This window comes from Xenopus laevis, chromosome 5S, assembly GCF_017654675.1.
Source record: "Xenopus laevis strain J_2021 chromosome 5S, Xenopus_laevis_v10.1, whole genome shotgun sequence".
NCBI classification, from domain to species: domain Eukaryota; kingdom Metazoa; phylum Chordata; class Amphibia; order Anura; family Pipidae; genus Xenopus; species Xenopus laevis.
In genome coordinates, this window is record NC_054380.1 from 65391299 (window position 1) to 65419003 (window position 27705).

At 36.8% G+C, this 27705-nt stretch overlaps 1 protein-coding gene across 2 annotated transcripts in view; it reads right to left on the reverse strand.

Moving 5' to 3' along the window:
- Positions 1–511: 511 nt before the first annotated feature.
- Positions 512–27705, reverse strand: part of sobp.S (sine oculis binding protein homolog S homeolog) — an 87963-nt gene continuing 60769 nt past the window's right edge. For both annotated transcript variants that reach the window (XM_041564633.1, XM_018265405.2), the window contains 2 exons: positions 8263–10202; positions 512–867 (listed from right to left, as the gene is read on the reverse strand). In XM_041564633.1, the coding sequence (XP_041420567.1) occupies positions 8265–10202 (1938 nt within the window). In that variant the 3' untranslated portion in view covers positions 512–867; positions 8263–8264. The remainder of the gene's footprint in view (positions 868–8262; positions 10203–27705) is intronic.

Below are 27705 nucleotides of genomic sequence, written 5' to 3' on the forward strand. Positions count from 1 at the left end.
TGGATCACTGAAAACTATCAGGGGTGAAATTTCATCCATATCTCTTATGACGCTCGGCAAATATCTCCTCCCTTCCCCCTTGGATTATTTTACACCTTAAGGGAATTTTGGCCTTTCGCTTAACGCTTTTTCCTCTGTTCCTGATTGGGGTGCCATTTAGGGGGAGTTCTCTGTAAGAAAGTGGAGGAGAATAAACATTTGCAGATTTCTTTTTGCCATCTAGCCTGTACAAGAAACCACAATTTAAACTATTCATTCTGCTCTGTACTCAGGATTCAAATCCCTACAGCCTAACACTGAAAATATGGCATTAGATTTAAAGGTGGCCTTTCTTAAAAAAAAAGAAAAGAAATAAAAACACATTAGTCAATAAAACGTTTAAAACTCTGATTAAAAGTGCATCTTGGGTAAGAAAGAGATGAATTTGAAGTGTTCCTACTCCAGTACAAAACCTTTTACCCTTTTAAACAGTTCCATTAACTAATGCAAAGTACAATTTTCATTGTAGCAGCAAAACCATAACAGTCTTTGAAAAAAAAAAAAAAGCTGAAGTTCACTTCACTTCCAGTCATACATTTAGAAAACAATGGCATTGAGAGGGCGAGTATTGTGTTGGTCCATATGCTTGAGAAAACATGCCTGGTAAAATTAAGGTGGGCTCACTGGGCGGGTAGTTTAAAATGAGAAATGATCATCATCCTTTGAGTCCAGATTGAATGGTTTTTCCTTGCACAATCAGGTGATAGGTAAAAGCTACAGAAAGCTTTCTTAGCCTAGGCAGAAGGGAAGATGGTTTGGACCCGCTGGTGACGTTACATGGTTGCACTGCTCCCTTTCTGTACGCAAGGTACTCTGTCAGTCAGTATTCTACAAGACACAGACAATAAAAGATTAGCCAAATGTTCATAAAGAATTTGACAGATTACAATAAATATGCAGTTTTTCTTGAAGTTGTATATATATATATATATATATATATATATATATATATATATATATATATATATATATATATATATATATATATCAGCCAAACAGATCCGCACTCACTTAATTAACCCTTTCTTGGTCTGCCCGGGTGCCGCTCCTGGGATCCAGATAAACATAAAAGAGAACGGTAGCGCACCCCAGGGACTTGTGTAAAAATATAATTTATTGAAACATGGTAAGCATTCGACGTTTCGGCTCCCCTCTAGAGCCTTTATCAAGACAATATATATAACACTTTTATGCAATACTTTAAATGCATATTACAAGCACTATTAAGTACAAGTGGCTACTGTATTTAGCCATATATTTATGGTTTCCACCTTTATTCCCTGGAAAGTCTGGGGGCGACAGTGATGTGGAGATAATTAGATCAGGGTCAGGACCATGATGTTTACATGACAGTACATGCTATAGTGGTCAACAGCCAGTGATTGGCAGACACAGGGCAGGTCCATGGGGCAGATTTATCAAACTGTGAGATTAGAACGCACCACAATAAAACTCACTGACTTTCTATTCATTCCTATGGGATATTTAAAATTATATTAATGAGATGGTGATAAATACGATTCTAAAAATCCCACTACAATGAATAGAAAGTGAGTAAGTTTTTCTCTGGTGAGTTCTAATCTCACACTTGATAAATCTGCCCCTTTCAAGGGCAGATCTTTTGAAAACTGAACAAACAACCTTACATACTGTATATTGAACAGTTCACTTGTCTGATTACAATGAAGTATCTGACAAGTAGTTCAAAAGTTAATGAAAAAGATCTCAATGAAACAAATGAAACAGTCATTTGCACCAATACTTTTCACCTGCTCCAGTCCCACACAATTTAATCAAAACACTGACGTTTGAAATGCGAACATTTTAAGGAAATTATTTATATATATTTTGCTTAAAAAATCATTGCTAGTGATGGGCGAATTTGTCGCGCTTCGCCACAAAAATCACGAATTTCCTGTGAAATTCAATTCCCGTGAAATTCAATTTGCCAACAACTTTGACGCCCATTAAAGTCAATAGGTGTCCGATAACCGTCGCACATAAATTCGCAAATTTTTTTGCCAGCGGCAAAACACAGAAATTAGCCGCGAATTGCACCTTAAATTCGCCCATAACTAATCATTGCTTGTGACCAGTGGCATGACTATAACTATAGAGAGAGCAGACCCCACAGTCATGAAGCGGACCACAGCTCCTTTTTTTTTTACCAGTGAGCTTCCTCTATAGTTGAAGAAATCCCCTCTTCTCAGGCTTTCTCCTACCTAAAAGTGAGAAGCAACCTGGTGAGGAGAGGGAGGAAGCATGTCAGGTGGGTAGTGCGTCGAGGGGTGCTGTGCATTTAGATTTTTTTGGCGGGGGGGCCTGATGTGGGGTAGTTACGCCACTGCTTATTATTAGTGCAGTTCTACAAAGGCTCATCATAATGTGATCGGACAGACATATCAAATACATTCTTACTTGCCTGTGCATTTTTATGGGGTAGTATGGATCCAAATGCACTATGCAGTTTATCTTAGTGTTTTAGGGATGGGTAGGGAGCTGTGTGCAAAACTTAATATAGTACTAGATAGCGCAATGTATGCAATCAATTCAAAGGGTTTTTCACCTTCCGAACACTTTTCTCAGTTCAGTTGTTTTCAGGTTGTTCACCATTAAATACTTTTTTTCAATTGCTTTCCATCTTTTATTATTTACTGTGTTCTAGTACTTATAAAACTGGAAGCCAGCAGTGTAAGGTCGCAACCCACAAATGTTGCAGCAAGGTCAACCTGAACCTGTCTGACCCACGGGTATCGGGCTGGCCCGCACATCACTACTGAGCTGCCAGACTGAAACACCAGAGACAGAGACATTAAACTTTAAAAGGAACAGTTCAGTGTGAAAATAAAAACTGGGTAAATAGATAGCCTGTGCAAAATAAAAAATGTTTCTAATATAGTTAGTTAGCCAAAAATATCATGTTTAAAGGCTGGAGTGACTGGATGTCTTACATAATAGCCAGAACACTCCTTCCTGATTTTCAGCTCTCTAACTCTAACTAGTGTTCTGGCTATTATATTAGACATCCAGTCACTCCAGCCTTTATACATTACATTTTTGTCTAACTAACTATATTAGAAACATTTTTTACTTTGCACAGCCTATTTACCCAGTTTTTATTTTTACACTGAACAATTCCTTTAAAGTTTAATTCCATGTCTCTGGTGTTTCAGTATGGCAGCTCAGTAGTGATGTGCGGGACAGTCCGATACCCGTGGGTCAGGCAGGTTCAGGCTGACCTTGATGCAACATTTGTGGGTTATGACCTTACACTGCCGGCTACCAGTTTTATAAGTACAAGCCTGCCCTGCCTCTTTTGTGACATCATTGACAGGGCAGGGCTATAGATAGTGGGGGAGTCCAGGTGCGGGAGGCTGCAGATCGAGTTTTTCTGGACCCGCACAGTGTCGGACTGGCCCACTGGGATACCAGGAAAACTGGGGTGGGCCCAGGTGTCAGTTGGCCCTCATGCTGCTAAACAGATTATAGTATGTAAAGAAAAGAGACTAGGAGAATGGAGGCTGAGTGAGGAGAGTAAGAATAATAGTACTGAGAGTGGGCCCAAGTCTAAAGTTTTTTGGTGGGCCTTTGGTCTCCCAGTCTGAGACTGGACCCGCACCTGAACTAAATATATCAATTTAAAACAGTTACAGAGTACAAAATAAAAAAATTTGTCGTCTATAATGCAATTTTTAGCACTGTCCTGTGTTCACCTGTAATAGTTTTTCACAAATTTTTCACGAGCATAATTTACAGACAGTCATAAGACCAATGTCTAGAAGTGAAATTACTCAAGTCTGCTTAAAAGAAGTACAGATTTTCTAACTGCATACACAATACTGTATTACATATATTAGTCTGAACAATGTTGTATGTTTTTCCTTAGGTACAGCAGTGCCAACAATAACATGGGACAGTTGAGCTCAGGAGACTCTAGAAAACTCTTGGAATAAAACGGCTACATACTGTAAATGTTATGTTTGAAAAATGCGGGAAGTTTGAAATGTTCTGGAAACTGTTTTAATAGGAGAGAAAAGCATTATGATACATTTCAGTTTAAAAGAAAAGAGAACTTCAATATAATAGGCTATACTAATATATTAATGTAATAGGTTAAGAATAGGATACTTCTCTAGTCTTTTATTTACACAAAGCCTACCAGAGTTGTAACCTTCTGGGCCCAGGCTTGAATTCCCAAGCCCAGCACTCCCCCTGCAGTGTTCACATGCATTACATTACTAACATGCCCCACTGTGAGAATACAGCATACCCTACCACCTCCCCTGGACATAAATGAGATATGGATTGACCTAAAATGAGACAAGCATTATCATTATTAAAGGCACAGTAACACCTAAAAAATGTAAGTGTCTTATAATGTATTGTTGCCCTGCACTGGTAAAACTGTGTGTTTGCTTCAGAAACACTATTATAGTTTATATAAACAAGCTGCTGTGTAGCCACTGGGGCAGCCATTCAAGCACAGGATACACAGCAGATAACAGATAAGTTCTGAAAAATCCCATTGTATACTACAGAGTGTATCTGTTATCTGCTGTTTATCCTGCGCCTTTTCTTCTTTTTCAGCTTTGAATGGCTGCCCCCATGGCTACACAGCAGTTTGTTTATATAAACTATTGTAGAGTTTCTGAAGCAAATACACCAGTTTTACCAGTACAGAACAATACATCATATTGTCATTCTTTTGATACACTTTCATTTTCTGCCATTACTGTTCTTTTAACTAGAAAATAATCAGAGAACTTCAAAAAGGCTAATCATGATCTCCCTGGTAACATTAAATTAACAGACATCTTTGCAGGAGGTAATAAAACGAAAAATGTTAAATCAGTAAAGACAAGAATAATTATCTCTGCTTGTGTCAACTCAACATTAAACCATCACAGCCCTACTGTACATCCCTGAAATGTTATTCTAACCTGCTTCCTGCTCATAAAGGATGTGGATCTCCCTCCAGCAAAATAATAAAAATAATTCTAAGATACATTTTCACAGAAGTGATCCTGATTAAAAACAGATTCTCTCTACTACAGAAAGTTAGTCCGTGGTATTTCAAAATGATTATTATCCAGAAACAATGCTTTGCTGTTTGCCAGGCTGGCACAGTTTCTTTAAATAGATGTTAATTAGCTTTAATTGCTTCATTATGTGTATAACTGGGAAGCAACATTGTATAATGCTGGTAAACAACAGCAGTGTATAATTGCTGCTATTTTTTTAAATAAGTAGTGACAATGCATTGGCCATTATTACAGAGTGCTTTATATAAATACACACAAATGAGGGATTAAATTATTGTTTCACATAGATTCACCCCACTCCAAAAAAGTATATATGACCATTTATGTCTAAGGAGCTTGAATGCAATAAACAAAGTCTGATTTCCTTGTTTTCCCCTTTAATCTGAGGACAAAATTAACAGCAAACAGAAGTCTTAAATTATGAGTTCTAAAAGATACAGTTACATAGTTAAATCGGGTTGAAAAAAAGACAAAGTCCATCAAGTTCAATCCATCCAAATGAAAACCCAACAACCAAACTATGACAAATTGACATAAATAAATGCCATGCATGATGCTCTCTCTTAAACCTAGCAACTTGAAACATCTATCAAAGACATTTAGGGGGTTATTTATTAAAGTCATAAGGCCAAAAACACAAAAAAAAAACCCTCATATTTTTGAGATTTATTATACCCCAAGGATGGAAAATCTGGCATCTCAGACCTGCCAAGTTTGTATATAAGTCAATGGGAGAGGTCCATATCCTTTTTGGAAGTTTTTGTGGTCTGCGCTGGAATTAGCCCGGAATCAGAACAAGTTCGAAAAAAAGATTCAATGCGGAAAACTTTTATTGAGTTTGTCCCTGATCTGATTAAATTAAGATTTTTTTTAATAATAAATAAGATCACATGGTGGATTCTAGTTTGGTTGGACTTTTTTAATTAAAAATAAAAACAGAAAATATCGGACTTTGAGAAATAACCCCCTTTACAGTATCTGTGTTGCATACCCACCCTAAATCTGAAACAATTCCATTAGAAATTCCATTTGGATTTTTGTATATTTAACTATGAATTATGTCTTTTCCTCTTGGCATAAATTATAAGGGATACTGCCAGAACAAAGCTGTGGGCCTACAAGTGCTAAACTTGTTCTTTCTTCTCCCTATGTCCTGAATCCATTTGCACATTACATAAATATAGGAAAATTAACCACCAACTACAGCAGCTCTCTTTAAAATATAATAAGCCAGAAACACATTGGCTAGGGCTTTGTACAGTAGGACTTTCATTTCCTATCAAATGATGTCACATTTTGCAGACTATCCTGCAGAATATACAAAATATACAAAGACTTTGTCAAGAGAAGTGACAGTAATGGAACTATAATCGTGGGGGCCCGAGTGCAGGCAGAACAGCTGGGCCCCACACTCCTCCAGACGCAGTTTTGGAGGAGTGTGGGGCCCAGATAGTTACGCCCCTGAGAGGTGAAAACGAAAGACAAGCGGCACTTGTACTTACTACAGCATTTAAAAGTGACTACCCATTTAACTACAAAGAATTGGTTATGCTTGAAGATTCCCTGCTTTGCTCTGCAAACACAAGCCCAAAAAGGTTTATACGTTTCTTAAAATACTAAATATTAAAACAATTCTGACAATGCTATTTTCTAAAAACACTGGTTTCTATTGCAGTGTTGTGCTCCTAAAAAGGTTTATACGTTTCTTAAAATACTAAATATTAAAACAATTCTGACAATGCTATTTTCTAAAAACACTGGTTTCTATTGCAGTGTTGTGCTCCTTTCATTGTATTGGTATCTCGTGTATACCTTTCATACAATAAACTCTTAAACATCCTATTTAGCTGCCATGGAATTCAGTGAATTTAACTTCGATAAAGATTACCATAGTTTTCTTAGCTTTTTCATGCCACTTTCACAGCTGACACTGATAAACAGCTGCCTATCTATGAAACTCCCGACAAGGGCATTCTGCCAATAAAGTATCACAGACGGCACAAAGAAGTTGATTTATTTCTCCTCTGCAAAATATCTGCAAAAGGAGAGCAATAGATTTGTCAAAGAGACACGTCCCGTTGTTCATAATCTGTGCAGTCGATTGCTCTCGTATTGTAGACAGTAGCCTTCACTAAAAATGAAAACATTTTGCAATATTATTGATAAAATGACATGCTTTCTGTGTTTTGGTACACACAGAACTACATTTTGCCTTGATAAGATCCTTGTGGGCTGTCTTTTCAGGTAAACTAATGTTTAGAGGTTATTTTAAGCACAGGGGACACAGGATTCCACAGACAGGAAAACCAACACAATGGTGACTGACACACACATATTGCTTACAGCACTTCTGTCCCTTTTTCTGAAGTTATATTCATTACTTCAATTCAATTATATACCGTTTCGCAAATTTTCTTTTAGTTTCGCAAATTTTTCAGCGAAGTGTATTCGAACAGATTCCCTCATCACTAGCTATATGCAATGAAAGGGGTTGTTCATCTCCCAAAGCTTTTTCCAGTTCAGTTGCTTTCAGATATTTCACCAGAAATAAAGCATTTTACCCAATTACTTTCTATTTTCTATGTGTGACCGTTCTTCTAATATTGAAGTGTAAATCTAAAAGCTGCTCTGGGAAGGGGGGATCGCTGACTCTTTAAACTATTCATAAGTGATACATTTAGTTGATACATTTCTTATCTTTGTCCCTGCTGAGCAGAATCCCTGAATTTCATAAAAGGCAGCTGTTAGAATTGATACAATAATTGATAATATTCCACAAATGCTGTTGAGAAATGTATCAACTAAATGTAGCAAATTGTAACAGTTAAGAATCTGCACCTGAATTATTGAGATGCCAGACTGAAACACCAGAGACACGAACCTTAAACTTTAAACTTAAATTTTGTAAAAACTGTGAAAAATAAAAAACGGAAAACAAATGAAAAAAGTCCTTATTTCTGAAGAACAATCTGAAAAAACTCAACTGAAAACATGTTTGGAAGGTGAACAACCCCTTTAAGACTGCCTGCCTTGCTGATTTTAAAATTGTCCTGATAACATTAATGCTTTTTGTGACATTGTTATCTGTGCAGCACACTGGAAGCACTGATGCACAGCTCCTAGAAACTATTTAAGGACTATGGCACAATTAAGAGATGAATGTATTATCATTTCCACAAACCTTTACTTATTTTGATTTCGAATACGGAGACACCTCCTTTTCAGTGGCGGCTCCAAATCCTCTGTCCCTGTACTGAGAATTGGTGTAGAGACTACACACTGAGCCATTCCTGTCTTTTCTGCTGGTTTTGGCACAGGTTGGATAACACAACCTGTTTTAGGCAACATTCGCAAAGCATAAGCATGGTCCTCATCTGCAGGATTATTAAGGTTGGGGTCTTGCTTGTCCCCAGTTGTGAGGGACTCTTCCACAAGACTCTTCTTGCTGGCATCAATTTCTAAATGACAGTTTGAACTACAATTGTTTTCTTTAACAGATTCCAGCTCACTTACAACTGGTTCCTTGTCTAGCAGAGTCTTTTTTTGCTCATGGTTTTTTTCATAGTTCTTAGTACCTTCTGCACTTTTTGTACCATTTACAATGACATTACAAACGGTTGCACTGATTTCATACCCAGGCATGCTGGAGGCAACTGAAGTAGGACTACAAAAAGATGAATCACTAGACGGAAATGTTTTTGTTTCTCCTGGGCTACAACTGTCCCTGCAGTCACTACAGTTGTTTTTATCTACTTTACCAAAGGCCAGGTTTACAACACTGTTAGGTTCATGTTCAAGTTTTAAGTAAGTATTAAGGGCTCTATGAATTACATTGTGAAGTCTAGATCTGTGTGCCACAGTTAAGTCTATAACTCCATCCTGGGGTACCTGAAGTATATTAGGGATGCTAAGCTTGTTTTCTGGGCTTGCTGTCCTCATTGTCAAATCCACTACTTCAGTTTTAGTGTGCTCTTGAAGCACCGGGGCCTGGTGAGAAGATTGCCCTGAACCACCAGGTGAGGAATCAGAACTCTTCAAAGACCTCTGCTTAGAATCCCTTGAAGGCAAAGGTGTATCCTTTGGCTTTGCCCCAAGAGTGTCACTAGATGAACTTGGAATGATGCTTTCACCATTACTGAAGAAGTCATTAGGGGGTTTGGAATCAACTACATGAGGAATGGGAATAGGAATAGGTATTGGAACAGGTAAGGGAACAATGATGGGGTATGGCACTAAAAGGGTTGGTGGTGGGACCAATGGAGCAAGTGATGGTAAACCAAAATTTACCATCTGTGGCATATGCATAGGGCCATTTGGCATCATGCCCATTGGGGGGAAAGGAAGACTGGGTAAAGGACCTCCATGTGGATGTGGTGGAAGCAACCCTGGGGGGTTTCCAGGAATTGTAGGTGTGGTAGCTGGATGAATGTGAGGTGATAACATTGGTCTGTGCATAGGACTAGAAGTGGGGCCCAAAACTCTGGGAGGTGGTCCCATCCCAGGAATTATTGGATTGGGCAAAGGGCTGTTAGGATTTGAGCCATGAGGACCCCTAAGAAAATGTGGGCGAATTTGCTGCATAATTTGCTGCTCCATGAATATAGGCAAAGGAACCGGTCCTCGATTTGTCATTATCATTGGAGGACTTCTGGGTGGCATGCCCATGGGAGGCACAATACTGGCAGGTGGTGGAACAGTAACTGGGGGAACATTTGGACTCTCATTCATAGGAATGGATTTGGGAACTGGCGTAGGGATTTTAGTAACACAGTTATTGGCAGTTTCAGATGGGGAGGTAGTGGCAGACGATGATGATCCAGGTCCTTGAATTTGGCCTGTTGCAGACACTGGGGAGGGAACCTTTCTGCGTACATCTGTCAGATGTATATTCCAAGAATCTGGAGTCAGCAACTGTACCCCAGCGCCTTCTGCTTTATTATCAACTGAAGGATGTAATGAGTTACACAGTCCAGATGGAAGGTTAGCTTGTGCCTCTTTGTAAAAAATGTCCATTTTGTATTGATTTAGACACTTTGCACTGCAGAATTGAAGTCTTCTTTCACCATCCCCAAAATCCAGATATTCTTTAGTATGCCTTATATGCTTACACCAGTCACATACCTGAAACAACGATAAGATAAAATGAATAACTGTAAAAGTTACATAGCGCAGAAAATATTCAGTACAAGCTGTTTCCAAATACATTACAAGACAAGTTAATTGGAAAATATCTGTGCATATAACCAATTCTTGCCCCTAAAACACAAGTGCATTATATATATAGAATATTTTAATTTCATAAACTATAACAGCAATCAGTAATAAGAAAATAATTGATTGGTTGTTATCTGTTACAAAGCAAAGAAAATCTTTGCCCAACCTTGTGCTTAAGGGCTCTTACACATGAGCGTTCCGACCTGCGCTCCCCTGCGTTCCGTTTTTTGGCGTTCAGCCGCAGGGGAGCGCAGGAATAGACGCAAGTCATTTTTTGAAATGGGGCTGTACCCACTCAGGCGCGTGTAGGCGCCGAACGCAGGTTCAGACGCAACATGCTGCATTTTTCCTGCGTTCGGCGCCTACACGCGCCTGAGTGAGTACAGCCCCATTTCAAATAATGACTTGCGTCTATTCCTGCGCTCCCCTGCGACTGATCGCCAAAAAACGGAACGCAGGGGAGCACAGGTCGGAACACTCATGTGTAAGAGCCCTAATTGTTGTATTATCATCTTCTAATGATTATCTTCTAATTATCAGTACTACTTTATTCAGTAGTGTAACCAAAGAGGAAGCAGACCCTGCATGGGGTCCACTTCCTCCACAGCTGCAATTAAGGTAATTTATTAAGCTCCGAACTTTTATAGTCTGACTTTTAAAGGGGAAAATGCAATTTTTTTGAAGAATAAAAAAACTCATTATTTCAAGCTTAAGTGGCGAGAGACATATGTAGTTGATAAACATATGTCCATCTGTCCATATGTCCATCTGTCAGAATCACTAGACGGAAAAATTTTTTGTTTCTCCTGGGCTACAACTGTCCCTGCAGTCACTACAGTTGTTTTTATCTACTTTACCAAAGGCCAGGTTTACAACACTGTTAGGTTCATGTTCAAGTTTTAAGTAAGTATTAAGGGCTCTATGAATTACATTGTGAAGTCTAGATCTGTGTGCCACAGTTAAGTCTATAACTCCATCCTGGGGTACCTGAAGTATATTAGGGATGCTAAGCTTGTTTTCTGGGCTTGCTGTCCTCATTGTCAAATCCACTACTTCAGTTTTAGTGTGCTCTTGAAGCACCGGGGCCTGGTGAGAAGATTGCCCTGAACCACCAGGTGAGGAATCAGAACTCTTCAAAGACCTCTGCTTAGAATCCCTTGAAGGCAAAGGTGTATCCTTTGGCTTTGCCCCAAGAGTGTCACTAGATGAACTGGGAATGATGCTTTCACCATTACTGGAGAAGTCATTAGGGGGTTTGGAATCAACTACATGAGGACTGGCAATTGGAATAGGTACTGGAACAGGTAAGGGAACAATGACGACAAAACACCATAGTATTTTTTGTAAGACATCTTCATTGCAGTATTATATTGCCCCCATTTGGGCCCCTACTACTTGGAAAAAGGGGGACAGCATCACCAAACCAAATTATCATTTGTTCTTTGCTTTGTAGTGTAGAGCTGTATAATTAGCTACAGTTTTAATTGCCATAAACAAGCTGAAGACCCTGGGTTAAATCCAATTCCTGGACTGCCTTGGCTATATAATGTTTTGTTCTAAATGATAAGCTAGCTGAAATCTAAAAGCTCTATTAAAAGTTTACCAAACAAAAAAATGCCATCTATCATTATGTCTGTAACCCAAATGTTAAAGGGATCCTGTCATGGGAAAAAACAATTTCCAAAATGAATCAGTTAATAGTGCTGCTTCAGCAGAATTCTGCACTGAAATCCATTTATCAAAAGAACAAACAGATTTTTTTATATTCAATTTTGAAATCAGACATGGGGCTAGACATATTGTCAATTTCTCAGCTGCCCCAAGTCATGTGACTTGTGCTCTGATAAACTTCAATCACTCTTTACTGCTGTACTGCAAGTTGGAGTGATATCGCCCCCTCCCTTTCCCCCCCCAGCAGCCAAACAAAAGAACAATGGGAAGGTAACCAGATAACAGCTCCCTAACACAGATAACAGCTGCCTGGTAGATCTAAGAACAACACTCAATAGTAAAAACCCATGTCTCACTGAGACACATTCAGTTACATTGAGAAGGAAAAACAGCAGCCTGCCAGAAAGCATTTCTCTCCTAAAGTGCAGGCACAAGTCACATGACCAGGGGCAGCTGGGAAATTGACAAAATGTCTAGCCCCATGTCAGATTTCAAAATTGAATATAAAAAAATCTGTTTGCTCTTTTGAGAAATGGATTTCAGTGCAGAATTCTACTGGAGTAGCTCTTGTAACTGATGTGTTTTGAAAAAAACATGTTTTCTGATGACAGGATCCCTTTAAAGTTACTATCTCTGTCATATAAGCTGCTATTTTATTTGAGTGAAATTATTATGATTTCATTAACAAGTTATTTCTGACACATCATCAGTCCCACAGATGGCTAAAGCATGATCTACAATTCAAATAACGCTCTTGTTTGCACTAAAGCTTTTCCCTCACATGGCATTTTGAACAAGAATGAATCTTGCCATTGCTATAAACAGATAAACAGATGTCAGCAGTTCTCTTGATACCTTCTGTTTTTGCTTAGGAAATAATGTCAAGAATAAGAATATTATTCCAAAACTATTTTCATATTATTTTACTAAGTTATGCACTAGTCTTAATTATGCGCAGGTAAGTTCAATGTCTAAACTTTGTCAGCCCCAAAGAGAGCCCTGGGAGACATTTATCCTGCTACATTCATTTGCATATTTGAATAAACTTAAATCCAAGTGCAGAATTTATTGTACACAATTTAATTTTCCCCTAACACGTGGAAGCTTACTTTCCCCACGTCATATGTTTCTACACTTCAAACCACAGCATATCCGACAGCCAAAGGCATATAAAAAGGCAGAGAATAATAGTTAAGCATCAGCTGGAATCCTACACAGTGTAGGTTTCTAGTTTAATGTCAAACTTGGAATATTCTAAATGTAGTTGGCAGTGTGGCTATGCTTCTTTCCTTTTCATTTATATTTGACGTTATACAAAAATACTAACCAAAGAAAATAAACATGGCAACATCCATTAATATGTGTGTTACTCTTTTCATCTATTCTTCTTCCATTTTTACCTTCTTCCTTTAGCATTTCTTTTTACACACTAGCATATCTTTTTCACATAATTATTTCTATAGGTTTAGGGTATACTGTAAACAAGTTCAATGTATATGGTGAAATAATAAAATCTTGTGTCTGCAGGATTCCCTGAGTGCCCACAGTAAAGTTGTGCCTAAAGAATAAGGTGCAGAAATCACTCAAACACCAAACAACGTAATTGACACCAGACCAAACTATGCCCAATTTGCAATGAAGAACATGGCAATTGTGCTCACAAATGCACTTTGCACATTTCATAAACATATGTCTAATCTCATATCTTAGTAGTAGTACTTCAGATTGCAGACCACTTAATATTTCTCTTTCGAAGCAGGTCCTAACTATAGCCAAACTTTAATACCAGATAAGTATAAAATAATGCACCTAGAATTTACAAGCGTTATTAAATTGTCATGAAGAAAGAATTGTATAAATAAGTCCAATTGCAGTTGAGGTTATTTATATTATAGTGGCTTGTTGCCAGGGTAATACTAATAATGAGCTAAATGGGTTTGATCTCATTCAGCTTCTTGCCTGTGAAAAATTGTACATTGTTAAACCACATGAAAGGATGGCATATTTGTTATTTCCATTTTGTATGGCTGAAATCGTCAGGCATTACGGTAATTAACTCTTTCATCTAGATGCTCTGATGGCCTACCAGAAAAGGAAAGCTTACCTGCTTAACTTTGTTATATATAGATATATATATAGATATATATATATATTTTTTTTTTCTGAGTTAGTTGCCATTTCTCATCCATGAAAACTCTCGTCCATGAGTGATATAAGGATTGAGCTAAAGTAGCAATAACAATACATTTGTAACCTTACAGTGCATTTGTTTTTTTTATTAATCTCCATTTAAAACTTACGGGACCATATACTAACAATCGAATTGTAATTTTTTTCCACAAATCTCAAAGGATTTGTGTTTTTTTAGTAAAAAAACATGAAAATTAACTTAAAGTTAACTTAAAGGTGAACCACCCCTTTAAATAGTTTGAAGTAATTAAAACATAATGTACTGTTGCTCTGCATTGGTAAGGTGGGTGTCTTTGCTTCAGTAACTCTACTATAGTTATATAATAGTATACAAATGAAGTGCTTTGTAGCCATGGGGGCAACATTTCAGAGGAGAAAAGTCTTGGTTTACCCGAGCAAGCTCTGTAGAATATAATGGTATTCTATAGAGCTTATCTGTTATCTGCTATTTAACCATTTAGCCCCATTTCAATAACTCGATTTCTGCGCAGCAGCTTGTTTATATAAACTATATTAGTGTTTCTGAAGCAAACAGATCAGTTTTATCAGAGCAGGGCAATACCAGGTTATAGTTTAATTACTCAAAAACAGTTTCATCTTTTGGGGGGGGGGGGTTACTGTTTCTTTAAAGAGATACGGACACCTGAAATTACACTTTTTTTTACATCTATTATAATATTGGCTTTGCAAGCTACTTCTAACTTTGCCATAAAGTATTTGCATGATGCTTTTACATTACCTGTCTGATCCCCCATGTTCCTGTATGAGGGGGCTGCCATATTTGTGCAGCAGGAGTCCGTTAGCATTAGAAACTGTAACTAACAGGCTGAGATGGGACAGTCTGGTTGGCAAAGTCAGAGTGTCAGAGTGTCAGAGAGTCAGGCTTCGGAACTTCAACTAACAATTATATACAAAAACAAACCTCTCAGCAAAAAATCAACATGACCTATAGGTAACATTTAATGTATATTCATATGCTAAAATTTATTTTTTAGTGTCAGTATCACTTTAAGGAAAAACCTTAATAGGTGTAAAGCTGGCCATAAACGCAAAGATCTGATCATACAAATCGAGGATTCGTACGATTTTCGGACCCTATGTGGAGAGTCCCGACATTTTTCGTCCGGCGGAGATCGGTTGATCGGACAGGTTAAAAGATTTCTGTCGGCTGCTGATAATATCTCTGCATGTATTGCCGATCGTACGGTTTTCAGAGGGAGACTGTCACTAGCTTTGGTCGGACATAACTTACGTACGATTGCTGTCAGGAGAAGAACGTCGGCTGATCTGTTCTTTTGTATTTTATTTGATCAGAATGGTTAGTGGCAGGTCGGGAGATGGGGAAGTCCGATCGTTCGATGATTCATACGAATGGATCTTTGCGTCTGTGGCCAGCTTAAATAAATTCGAATTGAATAAATTCGCATGTACACTAATTTACATTTATATACATATTATATACATTTTTGGCAGAATTTGAGCTCTGTATCAGCACTAACTTTAATTTTTTTCTTTCATTGTTTTATGAAAAGTTATGACGTGAACTTGGGTGTGTATAATGTAAAAGATAAAGCAGAATCACCTGACTCACAAGATTTACATGCAGAACACAAACAGCCAAACAAATGAAATGTTTTTACATCATACGCCTCAGCAACAAATTTCAAATCTATTTTGTACATTTCTACATTTTGCTTCTATAAAATGCAATATACTGTTTTTGTTCTGTTAACTGACATTGCTTTTGAACTAACGCAAACATTTTTTGGAAACAAATTTATTAGAAATTCCTTAATCTCTATGTTTCTCTGTATGCATAGGTATTTATATACAGTACAGTATTAGCATCAACATAAACTCTTTTTATTGTTCCACGTTACATCCGACACACATATAATTAATGACCGAGAAAATGTTGATGGAAATTTCTCATTTAAGATGAAGTGTACTTTTTGCCTTGGGCATAGCTTGGAGTCAATGCGACTCCAGCAGGGACCAATTCCCACTAAAATACCCATGTTTCCTTTTAAATCCTTTAAAACTAAATGTACATCCACATAGTCTGTTGTTAAGGAGTACATAAAGCTACATCTAAAAGGCAACTTAAATTTAAAGATGAACACAATGGATACTGCTTAGTAACTGGACTAAAATAATCCAGTATAACTTTTTTTAAAAAAATAATCCCTAGGGTAGAGCAATGCAGAATATGCTGACACATTAAAAATGTATTGAAAGGGACACTAACAAGTTATACCTTATCTCGTCTTGTCCACAGGATCTGATACCATGGGGACATTTTTTTTAAACTCATTTTCTCAGGGGTACAGCTGTCTTACATTTATCTGCAGTGAGAAAAATGGTATCCTGTGGATGACAGGATAATGACAAATCTAAACTTGTCAGTATCTCTTTTTAAAGGGACAGTATGCACTCCTATACACTTTTGAGAACAATAATTACGACTTGTGTTTTAAATGTGGTCTTTTAATTCCTTTCTTTATTCCTAGTTTTAAATAAATCCTTATTTTCCTCATTCATTTCTATGAGAAAGCACAAAGGGATTTTTTTTTTTTTTTTTACTATACATTGTTTACCCCCATCCTGCTGGTTGAACAAGGATAGTGAAGTCAAACAACAATAATGAAATCTGCCTAAACAAAACCCTCCCTTCTCCAAGCTGCAGCCTGCATGTGTGGATTTTAGATAAGAAGGATGTAATTTTACATTCTCCTCCACCCACTGTTGCTAGGAGTAACCACAGGAAGCTGTGAAACTGCTATGCTATTTTTAGTGCAATAAAAAAACAGATTTTTTTTTTTAAATTAAACCAGTTGGCAATATACACACTCACAAACAAATTTGTAAATGTGTTTTACAATAAATGTGTTATTGTTGTTTGATAAAACTATTCGAGGTTTCACAAAATTTTTTGCATATTTTCTCCTTTGAAGCCTTAGAAATGTATTGAATCCTGGATTCAACCAGGATTTGGAATTGGCTAAATCCCCAGGGCTAAGCCAAAGCAAATCCTAGCCCAGAGGTGCTGATTAAAAATTTTAGTAACATTTTTTTGCAATTATTTAAAAAATATTGGTAAAAAAACTTGACTGGAAATGCAATAACATCATCTATCAAATGTAAATCTAACAAATGAAAATCTCCCCACCTAAAACCTTTCAAGATACTATAGAGATCAATAGAATCTGTATTTTCAACATTCAAGCTAATTTTTTTTTTCCTCAACCACAAAACCCAATTGAAATAAACCCATCTGAGAAATGACAAGTGCTTTTTTTCTTGGAAATTCTAATTTTGATAAATTAACATCTTAAAGGTGTGTTACTTTGAACCTCTAAACAATTGAAGGCAGATATTTATTTTCAGATGATTTTTTTTTATTTTGCTGAAATCTCAGTATAAAAAAAGGGTTTTAGATCCAGTTTATTATTCAGACAAACTAAAAAAAAATGCATCATTGTTGAGCCTCAAACAAGCGCTTAAGTGGTTAAGTAGAAACAGTTGCTGTAAGAGGAACCAACCAGTAGTTAGCATTTAGCAATCTTGTGCATTTAAACTTACTGAAGCAAATTCCATTTACAAGGCCAGATAAAATAACCAGATAAGCTTCAGCATTGTTATGTGCCAAGTTAACCTTTGAATCACAGCTGATCTAGGGCCTAGCGTTTAGGTTTTTCAATGAATGTAGCAAAAGCACTTATTATTTCTCACAATAAGCTAATAATGGGTTATCAGCCATCAGAGAAAGCATCTCAATTATTCAATAAGTACAATTCCCAAAGGACTAAAATCTTAGATGTCTTGGATCATTATATCTTAGAAAGCACAATGCAATTCCCTGCTTTGTAAATGCTAGTGACATGTGGGAGACATGTAAACAGTGCTACTGAAAACAACAGTATTGGGTTTTGACTGTATCCAACTAACCAACCTATTGCTTGTTTTTGAGGCTGTAAAATGGTATAATGTACGATTACTGTAATTATTTGTAGCCTCAAATATATTTCTGTAAGTATTAGTGCACATTGGAATGGAATCAGGTTGCAAAATTGCGTTTTGGGAGTTATTTTAGCTACAAAGGATAATTCATTTGTAGCTATAAAAACTCCCAATCTGTGCCATGGTAAATTGAAAGAAAAATCCTGTTAGGATGTGGGGTGGTTCACCTTCAAGTTAACTTTTAGTATGTTATAGAGTGGCCAATTCTAAGCAATTGTTCTTCATTATTTATTTTTATAGTTCTTTAAGTGGCAGATTTATCAAGGGTCGAATTTCGAAGTAAAAAATACTTTGAAATTCGACCATCGAATTAAAATATCGAATTCAAACTTTTTTTCATCTAATTTGGCCACCGAAATTTTGAAGTAAAATCGAACGATTAAATCCTTCGAAACGAACGATTTGAACGATTTTATCTTACGATCAAACGATTTTTACTTCATCTTCAAAAACTTAGAAAAATGCATTAGAAGGTCCCCATAGGCTAACATAGCACTTCGGCAGATTTAATTTGGCGAAGTATTGAAGTCGAAGTTTTTTTAAAGAGACAGTACTTCGATTATTGAATATTCGAATATTCTAACTATTTTACTTCAAATCGAATTCAAAGTAAATTCAAAGTCGTAGTATTCTATTCGTTGGTCGAAGTATCCAAAAAATTACTTTGAATTTTCTTACTTCGAAAATTCCCTCTAATTCACTTCGACCTTTTTTCTCAGTCTTTCCAACTTTTAAATGGAGGTCACTGACCCCATCTAAAAACAAATGCTTTCTAAGGCTACACATTAATTGCTAGTGCTACTTGTTATTACTCGTCTTTCTATTAACTCCCTCTCCTATTCATATTCCAGCCTCTTATTCAAATCAGTGCATGGTTGCTAGGGTAGTTTGGACCCTAGCAACCAGAGTGCTGGAACTGCAAACCCAAGAGCTGCTGAATAAAAAGCTAAATAACTAAAAAAACACAAATAATAAAAAATTAAAACCAATTGCAAATTTGTTCAGAAAATCACTCTCTATGTCATACTAAAAGTTAACCCAAAGGTAAACAACCCCTTTAATCCAATGTTTTTGCTTTAAAAGGTGCTCCTTGCACTTCTGCATAGTTGCACTCAGAGCTGCTCAGTCCTTCCTGCTTCTTGTTCCAAACAGAGGGCAGTTGCACCTATTGAACCAGGCAGTAGCTCCAAGGTTCCTGCTTCAATCTCTGTGCCAAAAGTATAGGATGGACACATCACTTGAATGCTGTGTTCCAGAAATGACACCAACTGGGCTTGAAAATATTTAATGCAAACGCACTTCATAAAGTGTGGCTGCATATTTTAAACAAAAGTGTATATGGTACATTTCCTCCTGGTGACCTCGGCTATGCCTGAATTACAGAGAAAATTAACTACTGTGGGGAAAAAATGCACTTGAAATTGTACATTGTCCTTGCTGTAATTAACGAACTAATAGCTTTGATCATTTATATTATTGTCAATGAATGCCTTTCAGACTTTTTTTGTGTATTTCGACTAGGGAATAGTCCAAATTCGATTCGAATTTGAAAAAAATTCAAAAATCCAAATATCGAAATTTATCATGTACTGTCTCTTTAAAAATTTGGCGTCCACCATTCCTCATCTAAAACCTGCCGAATTGCTGTTTAAGCCTATGGGGGACCTCCTAGAACCTATTTGGAGTCAATTGGTGGACTTTGAAAAAATCTAAGTTTTTTTGGGGAAAAACGTTGAATTCGATCGAATGTGCTATTCCTTCCATTCGTACGATTAGAATTTGGCCCAATATGGACCTATTCGAACCTTTAGAACATTGACTTTGTCAGTGCCTCCCATCAGCACATATAAGAGATACTAGTAAGCCTGAAAGTGACTCCATATCTTTTCTATAGTTTTTATTTGAGTTTTAACATATTAAGAGAAGAAGTAGTTATAAGATTTATGTAATAACATCAGATATTTGCATAGAGAGGAGAGCAGAGGTAGAATTGGTCCTTTCTCGGTCTGGCGAAAGGGCTGATTAAGGAAAAAAAAGAAACAAATTAATCAAAAGTAACTTTTGATAACATATTATGTTTTATAAAAATTGGTATTGAGCATTGGATGGTTTCTGTGAGGTCCCTTGAACACCATAAAAGAGAGTAATTCTATGGGCTTACAGTTGAAGGAAATATCCGAAATGTAACTATTAAGTATTAGCTATTCCAGATATGAAAATATATAAAAAGTGACCAAAAAAACGTCAATACATATTGTTATCATATAGTGATTACCAGAGGATAAAAAGGGTTCCTGTAGTTGGGAAGGAGTATTTATACCACGGTTCCTATATTTAAGTGACTCCATCTCATAGATGTCAACTAACCCCATGTGATTGGAGTGATATTATCCACCATGGGCTAGCCCTTATTTTATGTGACCCTTTAGAGCAGGGATTCTTAACCTTTTTTTTTTCTGGGAATCCAAATGAAATAACATCTTTGTAATACAAATATTGTTTTAGAACTATTATGCACCTTGTCTTACTGACTATTTTCTATTGTAGGAGGCAATTTTACTGAATTCAGGTGGACAATGAGACCCTACCTTAACCAGCCAGCATGGGGATCCATTTTAGGACTGATTGTCACAGTGGGCTTAGATAACATCACTCCCATGTGTCTCTGCCACTTCTGGTGAATATGAGATCCACTCCTTGGGCCAAATGATAGATTGGTGCTTTTCACTAGCCATATCGGACAATATCCCCCAGATTAGCTGGATGGTCTGAATATCAGCAAATGTTGTCTTAATGATTAATATAATGTCAAAAATATTAATGGTGCACAAACTGAAGAGAAATTAAAGGATTTGTTTATTCTGTTACACAGACTAAATATCTTATTAGCTTTAATCAGTTTGATGTCAAATAATTCAATATTATTACTGACTAAAGTTACAAATGGATGATAATGTTATTGTGATTTGTATTGCTGGAATGATAGAACAGAAAGCAAGAATAAAACAAAAAAAACAAAAAAAAAAAAAATATATATATATATATATATATATATAAAATACTGTTTCCTAAAATATCAGCAAGAGTTCTGGCACTGTAGGGAGTTCCCCAGACTACTGCTGTGGATCCCCTCTATACAGCCTGGCAGCTGCCTCAGAGCGCATACATTCTGAGAGGTAGAGGCTGTTTTTCGTGCAATAAACAAGACTGCAAAATAAGCAGCCAACCCCTGAAGCTAAGAAGGCACTTTGTTTCCTCTTCGCTTGAAATCTTGCTTGACAGGCCATTAGTACAAGTTCTCTGAATTGTACCAGGGAGAGCCTCTATGGATTTAATAGACCTCCAAGGAAAAACTGAATCAAGTTTTTAGCCCTACTTATATTTCAAAACCATACTCCTTTAACTTGTGAAAGTCGGGGATGCAAAATATGCATACAGCTACAGTACATATTAAGTTAAACTATGGGCCAATACATAGGGGTCCTAATTAGGGGCAATTGCCCTAGGCTCAGCAAATACTTTTGTCCCGCAGTGGAAGCAGCTGTAGGTTTAAAAAGAGTAGTGATGGGGAATCTGTCCCATTTCTCTTTGCTGCAATATGTGTGAAAATGAAAAATGCATAACACATTGAAGAAATGGGCAGTTTTTTACAATACAAGGTAATCTGTGCCAATTTTTTTGCAGCAAAATCTAGCAAACAAATTAGTTAGGAGCAGAAGATATAAAAGGGCAAGTGGTGACATCAGGAGAACCTGGAAACAGTGACACATTATGCAAGAGTTCCTAACATGTAAAAGTACAAATCTCAGCACCCACACACATATCCAAAGTCTGTTGCATTTCAGCTGTAGGGTCATAGGCCATTATCAGTTTTCCAGCCATTACTAAAAAACTTTTTTAATATCTTCTGATGAGGTCCCAAGCAGAAGCCTAGATAGCCTTGTACAGGTATGAGATGTCTCTTATGGAATCAGAGACATCTGTTTCCTGTCCAACTTCTACAGAGTGGATAAGGTGAAGGAATTGTAGCTAGTGTGCTCTTCTGAGCTAAAATAGATGAACTTCCTGTTAAAATTCAGGTAATTTGTTTTCCAATTGTCTGATTTGCCCTCTTTTGCTCATGAAATTACAAAAAATTATTACAGGTAACAAGCAACAGGCAAAAATTATGTTCAGCACAAGCCCTGTTCAATGAACTCTGAATGCAGAACGAAAGGATACACTGCTACATTGAAAAGTATGTTCTGTACCATGTTACAGAAATAGGATAGGGAGATGTTACTCAGATATTGGTTTGCAGTAACAGGTTGCCTTATCATTCCACAATTCAATGGATTTAAGATACACCCATGATTAGGGGCTGTTCTATCACACAGTCAGCTGCGCAACATTGCCCAAATATGACTTTACCTCTGCACAGATACAACTAGAACACCTATTAAAAGGGCACCTGTCACCACCACAGGTGTGAGCTTATATAATATGAATTCCGGTTGGGGGGAAACAATCCAATATGATAAATTGTATTATGAATGCAATGTCAGAGCACACATCACATGATATTATACCAATCATCTTTAGGATATGCAAGCATAAGTATGTTCCTTTAAAATGAAACCACAATTCTATAAGCAACCCATATCAACGCTGCATGTGTGGAAGAGATTTATTATTCACTACTGCTGAGATAATAGTATTATATCTAGATTGATGATAGATGATAGCAAAATGGCAGCTTTACTCTAAGAACCCACAGATAATCCTTTTAATAAAGGAGTGTAATACAATGTATTTTTTTTAAAAAAGAAAAACCCCTTATACATTTTTAAAATACAGACTAATGGATAGAAGGAAGTGCTGTGGAATTTCACAGTATGAGGGAGTTTTGGTACATGGTCAATACATTATTGTAAGACATCTTTGTTATTGATAAAAATTAACATGTTCCCGATAGGCAGAATGTTAGCAATAATGTTGTTTGTGTGCCAGATAAAAAAAATAACATTCTTAACAATAACATACTTGTGCTGCAATAAAATACAATAAAGTGAAATGGAAATGTTATGCAGGTTAGAAATCGATGCCTCAAAAACAGTTTGTTGGGATGTGATAATTTAGACACCCTCACATAATATTAACAGGCACATCCTAGAGGTTTTTAGATGCCTAAATGGGTACTAATGGGGACTTGTGTCATTGTGCTGCTTATGTAAGCCCCTGTTGTTCTCACAGTGTACTGTAGATTGCACTGTGCTATTGTATAAAGGTCTAGGTAACCATGCGGTCTGGGTCCATTACTTTATTCCTTACCAAGCAGGCAGGAAGGGAATGGGTAGTGCAACCTAAGTGCTTAGGCCCTAATAAATTGGATAGCTATACTCTTGCATAGACCACTCTAGGAGTGATAGATTGGTTATATAGTTGAGCAGCTCAAGGCTCCGACGAGGAGAGTCAGAGGGATTAAGGTCCCAGGTACTAATAACCCAGAAGTAGGGACTAAGTGCATAGTTGGTAGAATTTCCCCTAGGTTCCACTTAGGGCACAGTCTGAAAGCTGGGGTACCTTCTCAATCGCTGCTTAAAGGAATTGTTCAGTGTAAAAATAAAAACTGGCTAAATAGATAGGCTGTGCAAAATAAAAAATGTTTCTAATATAGTTAGTTAGCCAAAAATGTAATGTATAAAGGCTGGAGTGATTTCATGTATAACATGTCAGTCAGGACTCTACTTCCTGCTTTTCAGCTCTCTTGGTTTACACTGACTGGTTACCCTGGCTACCAGACAGTAACCAATCAGAGACTTGAGGGGGGGCCACATGGGTCATATCTGTTGCTTTTGAATCTGAGCTGAATGCTGAGGATCAATTACAAACTCACTGAACAGAAATGTACCATGTGGCTCACCTTCAAGTCGCTGACTAACTCAGAGTTATAGAGCTGAAAAGCAGGAAGTTGGATTCTGGCTGTTTTATTAGACGTCTGTGCACTCCAGCCTTTATATATTACATTTTTGGCTAACTAACTATATTAGAAACATTTTTTATTTTGCACAGCCTATCCATTTACCCAGTGTTTATTTTCACACTGAACTATTCCTTTAACAACTGCTGTAACTGTTCCCTTACCTGCAGGGATCAAGCTGTGTTCTTTGGTACCGTGAGTATAAGCTAATCTTTTATGCTATATATCCTATGTACTCCTATGTGGATTGTTCTGTAAATAAACTCAGTTCCTTTTTAAGCATAAAAGAACCACTAGCGCCCAGTTCTTGTGCATAAACGAAAAGTTGCACTACACCCTGCCTCCACACTGTTGCGAGGGCTTGCACCTGAAAAAAAGGTCTCATCCGTGGCACAGTTATGCTTGAAAGTAAGCTCATAATATTATAGCGCTACAAGTATATGAAGTAGAGTTACTTCACATAAACAGGAAAGGGATTATAATAGTCTCAAGGTGACAGAAAACATTAGGCTAAAACAAAACAAAAAAAAACGAATACATTATTCATGACCACTGTTAATATTCTCTTACAAACTGTACTCAAACTGCTACAGATAAATACCCAATTAGACCTTCTTTTCGGGCAACATTTATTCATTTTGCTTGTCCTCTTTTCAGACTGCAGTGCATATTATGCAAGTAGCATTCTATTCTTTACTGAAACATCCCACTCTCCAATGCTCTCTTGCACTAACCACTACATTTTTTTTTATAGAAAAGATAGATAGATAGATAGATAGATAGATAGATGATAGATAGATAGATAGATAGATGATAGATAGATAGATAGATAGATAGATAGATAGATAGATAGATAGATAGATAGATAGATGATAGATAGATAGATAGATAGATAGATAGATAGATAGATAGATAGATAGATAGATAGATGATAGATAGATAGATAGATAGATAGATAGATAGATAGATAGATGATAGATAGATAGATAGATAGATAGATAGATAGATAGATAGATAGATAGATAGATAGGGTTGCACATTAAACCCTATTCAATAAAGGTACAGACTTCAAAATGTACTCTTTGCACTTCCATATATTTGTGCTTGGTGCTGCTCAGTCCTTCCTGCCTTCTGATTTGAATTGAGCACTGCTGCAACTAATGAGGCAGGGGAACCCTGGAGCAACTGGCACCCCATGACCAAGCAGTAGCCCTAGGGTTCCCTTTGTACCCAGCATCAATAGGCAGTGCACTTACCCCCATATGTGATAAAAGGCACAAAGTTTGCCCAGGAGCAGTAACCGATAGCAACAATAAGATTTTTGCATTCAGACAGGTGACCAGTAAATCCTGCCTTCTGATTGGTTGCTATAAATTACTTTTCCTGGGCAAACTTAGTGCCTTTCTTGCATAACCCTATAACTCCGAAAGCATCGGCCAACGATATAATTTGCATGCAAACACCAGCAATGATGACAGGTGGACTTCAATGCAATTGTGCCCAAGGTGGACTTCAATGCAATTGTGCCCAATTTGCATGCGATTGGAAAATATTTCTCTTACCTGTTAATCTACCTATTTTAATCTACCTGTTAATCTACCTATACTGCTCCCCACACAATCCAGCTAAAATATTAGATATATTAAGATATAAAGCCAAATATAGGTCAGTTTATAAGCATTTTTGCCAAATCCCACCTTAAGAGTTCTTTAGTCTTTGCCCTTTTAGATAATGTCTTGGGTCCCCCTAGAGTAGCAGCATCAAGAGTTTGTAAATAGTGATCTAAGCAAGTACTTCCATGTTTTAGTTCCATAAAAAATAAGGCAGAAAATCCAGCCTATGGGCTTCCAGCAGGACAACCCTAATCTACCCTTTAAATTTAAACCACCTTTTTTACATTTTGTGCTATTACAAACGTAACTGAGGTTTGTGTATACAGTACAAATAGAACAAAGCATAAGAAATATAGGCATGTTAGAATTAAAAGGACAATATGCAACTGTGTAAATGCAATTTAGTATTAAAAATATTTTTTCTTGCACACATGAAAATGAAATACTTTCAGTTTACACCCAGTCCTGCCTCCTTTGTTCTTGAGAGCAATTCTGGGGGGATAAGAAGATAATTAAATAACTTTAAAGCACTGCGTATCTTGACAGCGCTATATAAATAAATGATGATGATGATGATAACTTACACTTCCTGTTACTGCAGCAGTCACAATATACAGGTATGGGACCTGTTATCTAGAATGCCTCGGGACCTGGGGTTTTCCAGATAACATATCTTTAAATAATTTGGATCTTTATACCTTAATTCTATTATAAAATCATATAAACATTAAATAAACTCAATAGTCTGGTTTTGCCTCCAGTAAGGATTAATTATATCTTAGTTTGGATCAAGTAAAAGCGACTGTTTTATTATTACAGCGAAAAAAAGGAAATTATTTTTAAATTTTTAGATTATTTGGATAAAATGGAGTCTATGGGAGACGGCTTTTCTGTAATTTGGATCTTTCTAGATAACGGGTTTGCAGACAATGGATCCACTACCTGTACTGTATTGTAAACAATTCTAATCTCCTTTAGACAGGGCCCTCTTTACCTCTTGTATTGTTTATTGGTGGTTTATGTGAATTTTCCTGTATATCTAATGTATACACTCATTTATTGTACAATTCTGCAGAATTGGAATTTTTATAATTACATGTTAATATTAATAATAACAATTAAAGGAGAAGGAAAATCATTTCAACTTGGGGGTGGCCAAAAGTTAAGCACCTCAAGTTGTTTTATTTGCTTACCTGACACCAGTGCTCCTATCAGCAGAAAACTGCACCTACCTGGGGTTCTGCCAGCAAGCACCACTGAGCGATCATCTTCTTTGCTTCTTCGTATTTTCCAGGGCAGATGCATTCACAGTTGAATGAAATATCCGTCTTTTCATTCAGCTTTTCACTCTACTGCAATATTATAGTTTTCTGCTGATAGGAGCACCAGCCCGGGTTGACAGGTAAGTAAATATGATCATTTGGGAGGCCTAACTTTTGGCACCCCAAGCAAGCCTTTCGTTCTTCTTTAAGTTTAATAAAAACAATATGGGACAGACCAGTCCTAAGTATAACATATACAAGTATGGGATCCATTATCTGGAAACCTGTTATCCAGAAAGCCCTAACTTATGGGAAGGCAATCTTCTATAGAATTTTATCCATATAATCCAAATTTTTAAACATTATTTCCCTTTTCTTTTTCCCTTTGTAATAATGAAAGAGTATATTTTAATCCAAACTAAGACATAATTAATCCTTCTTGGAAACAAAAACCAGCCTATTTGCTTTATTTAATGTTTACATGGTTTCTAGTGGACTTAAGGTAAGAAGATACAAATTATGGAAAGATGAGTTATAGGGAAAACCCCAAGTCCAGAGCATTCTGGATAACAGGTCCCATACCTCTACCAGTAAAAGTCACATTGTTTATACAGTATATATATCATAGCAAGTAAAAAATAGAACTGAATATAGAGCACTGACTGATTTGAAAAAAACATACATTATTATATTTC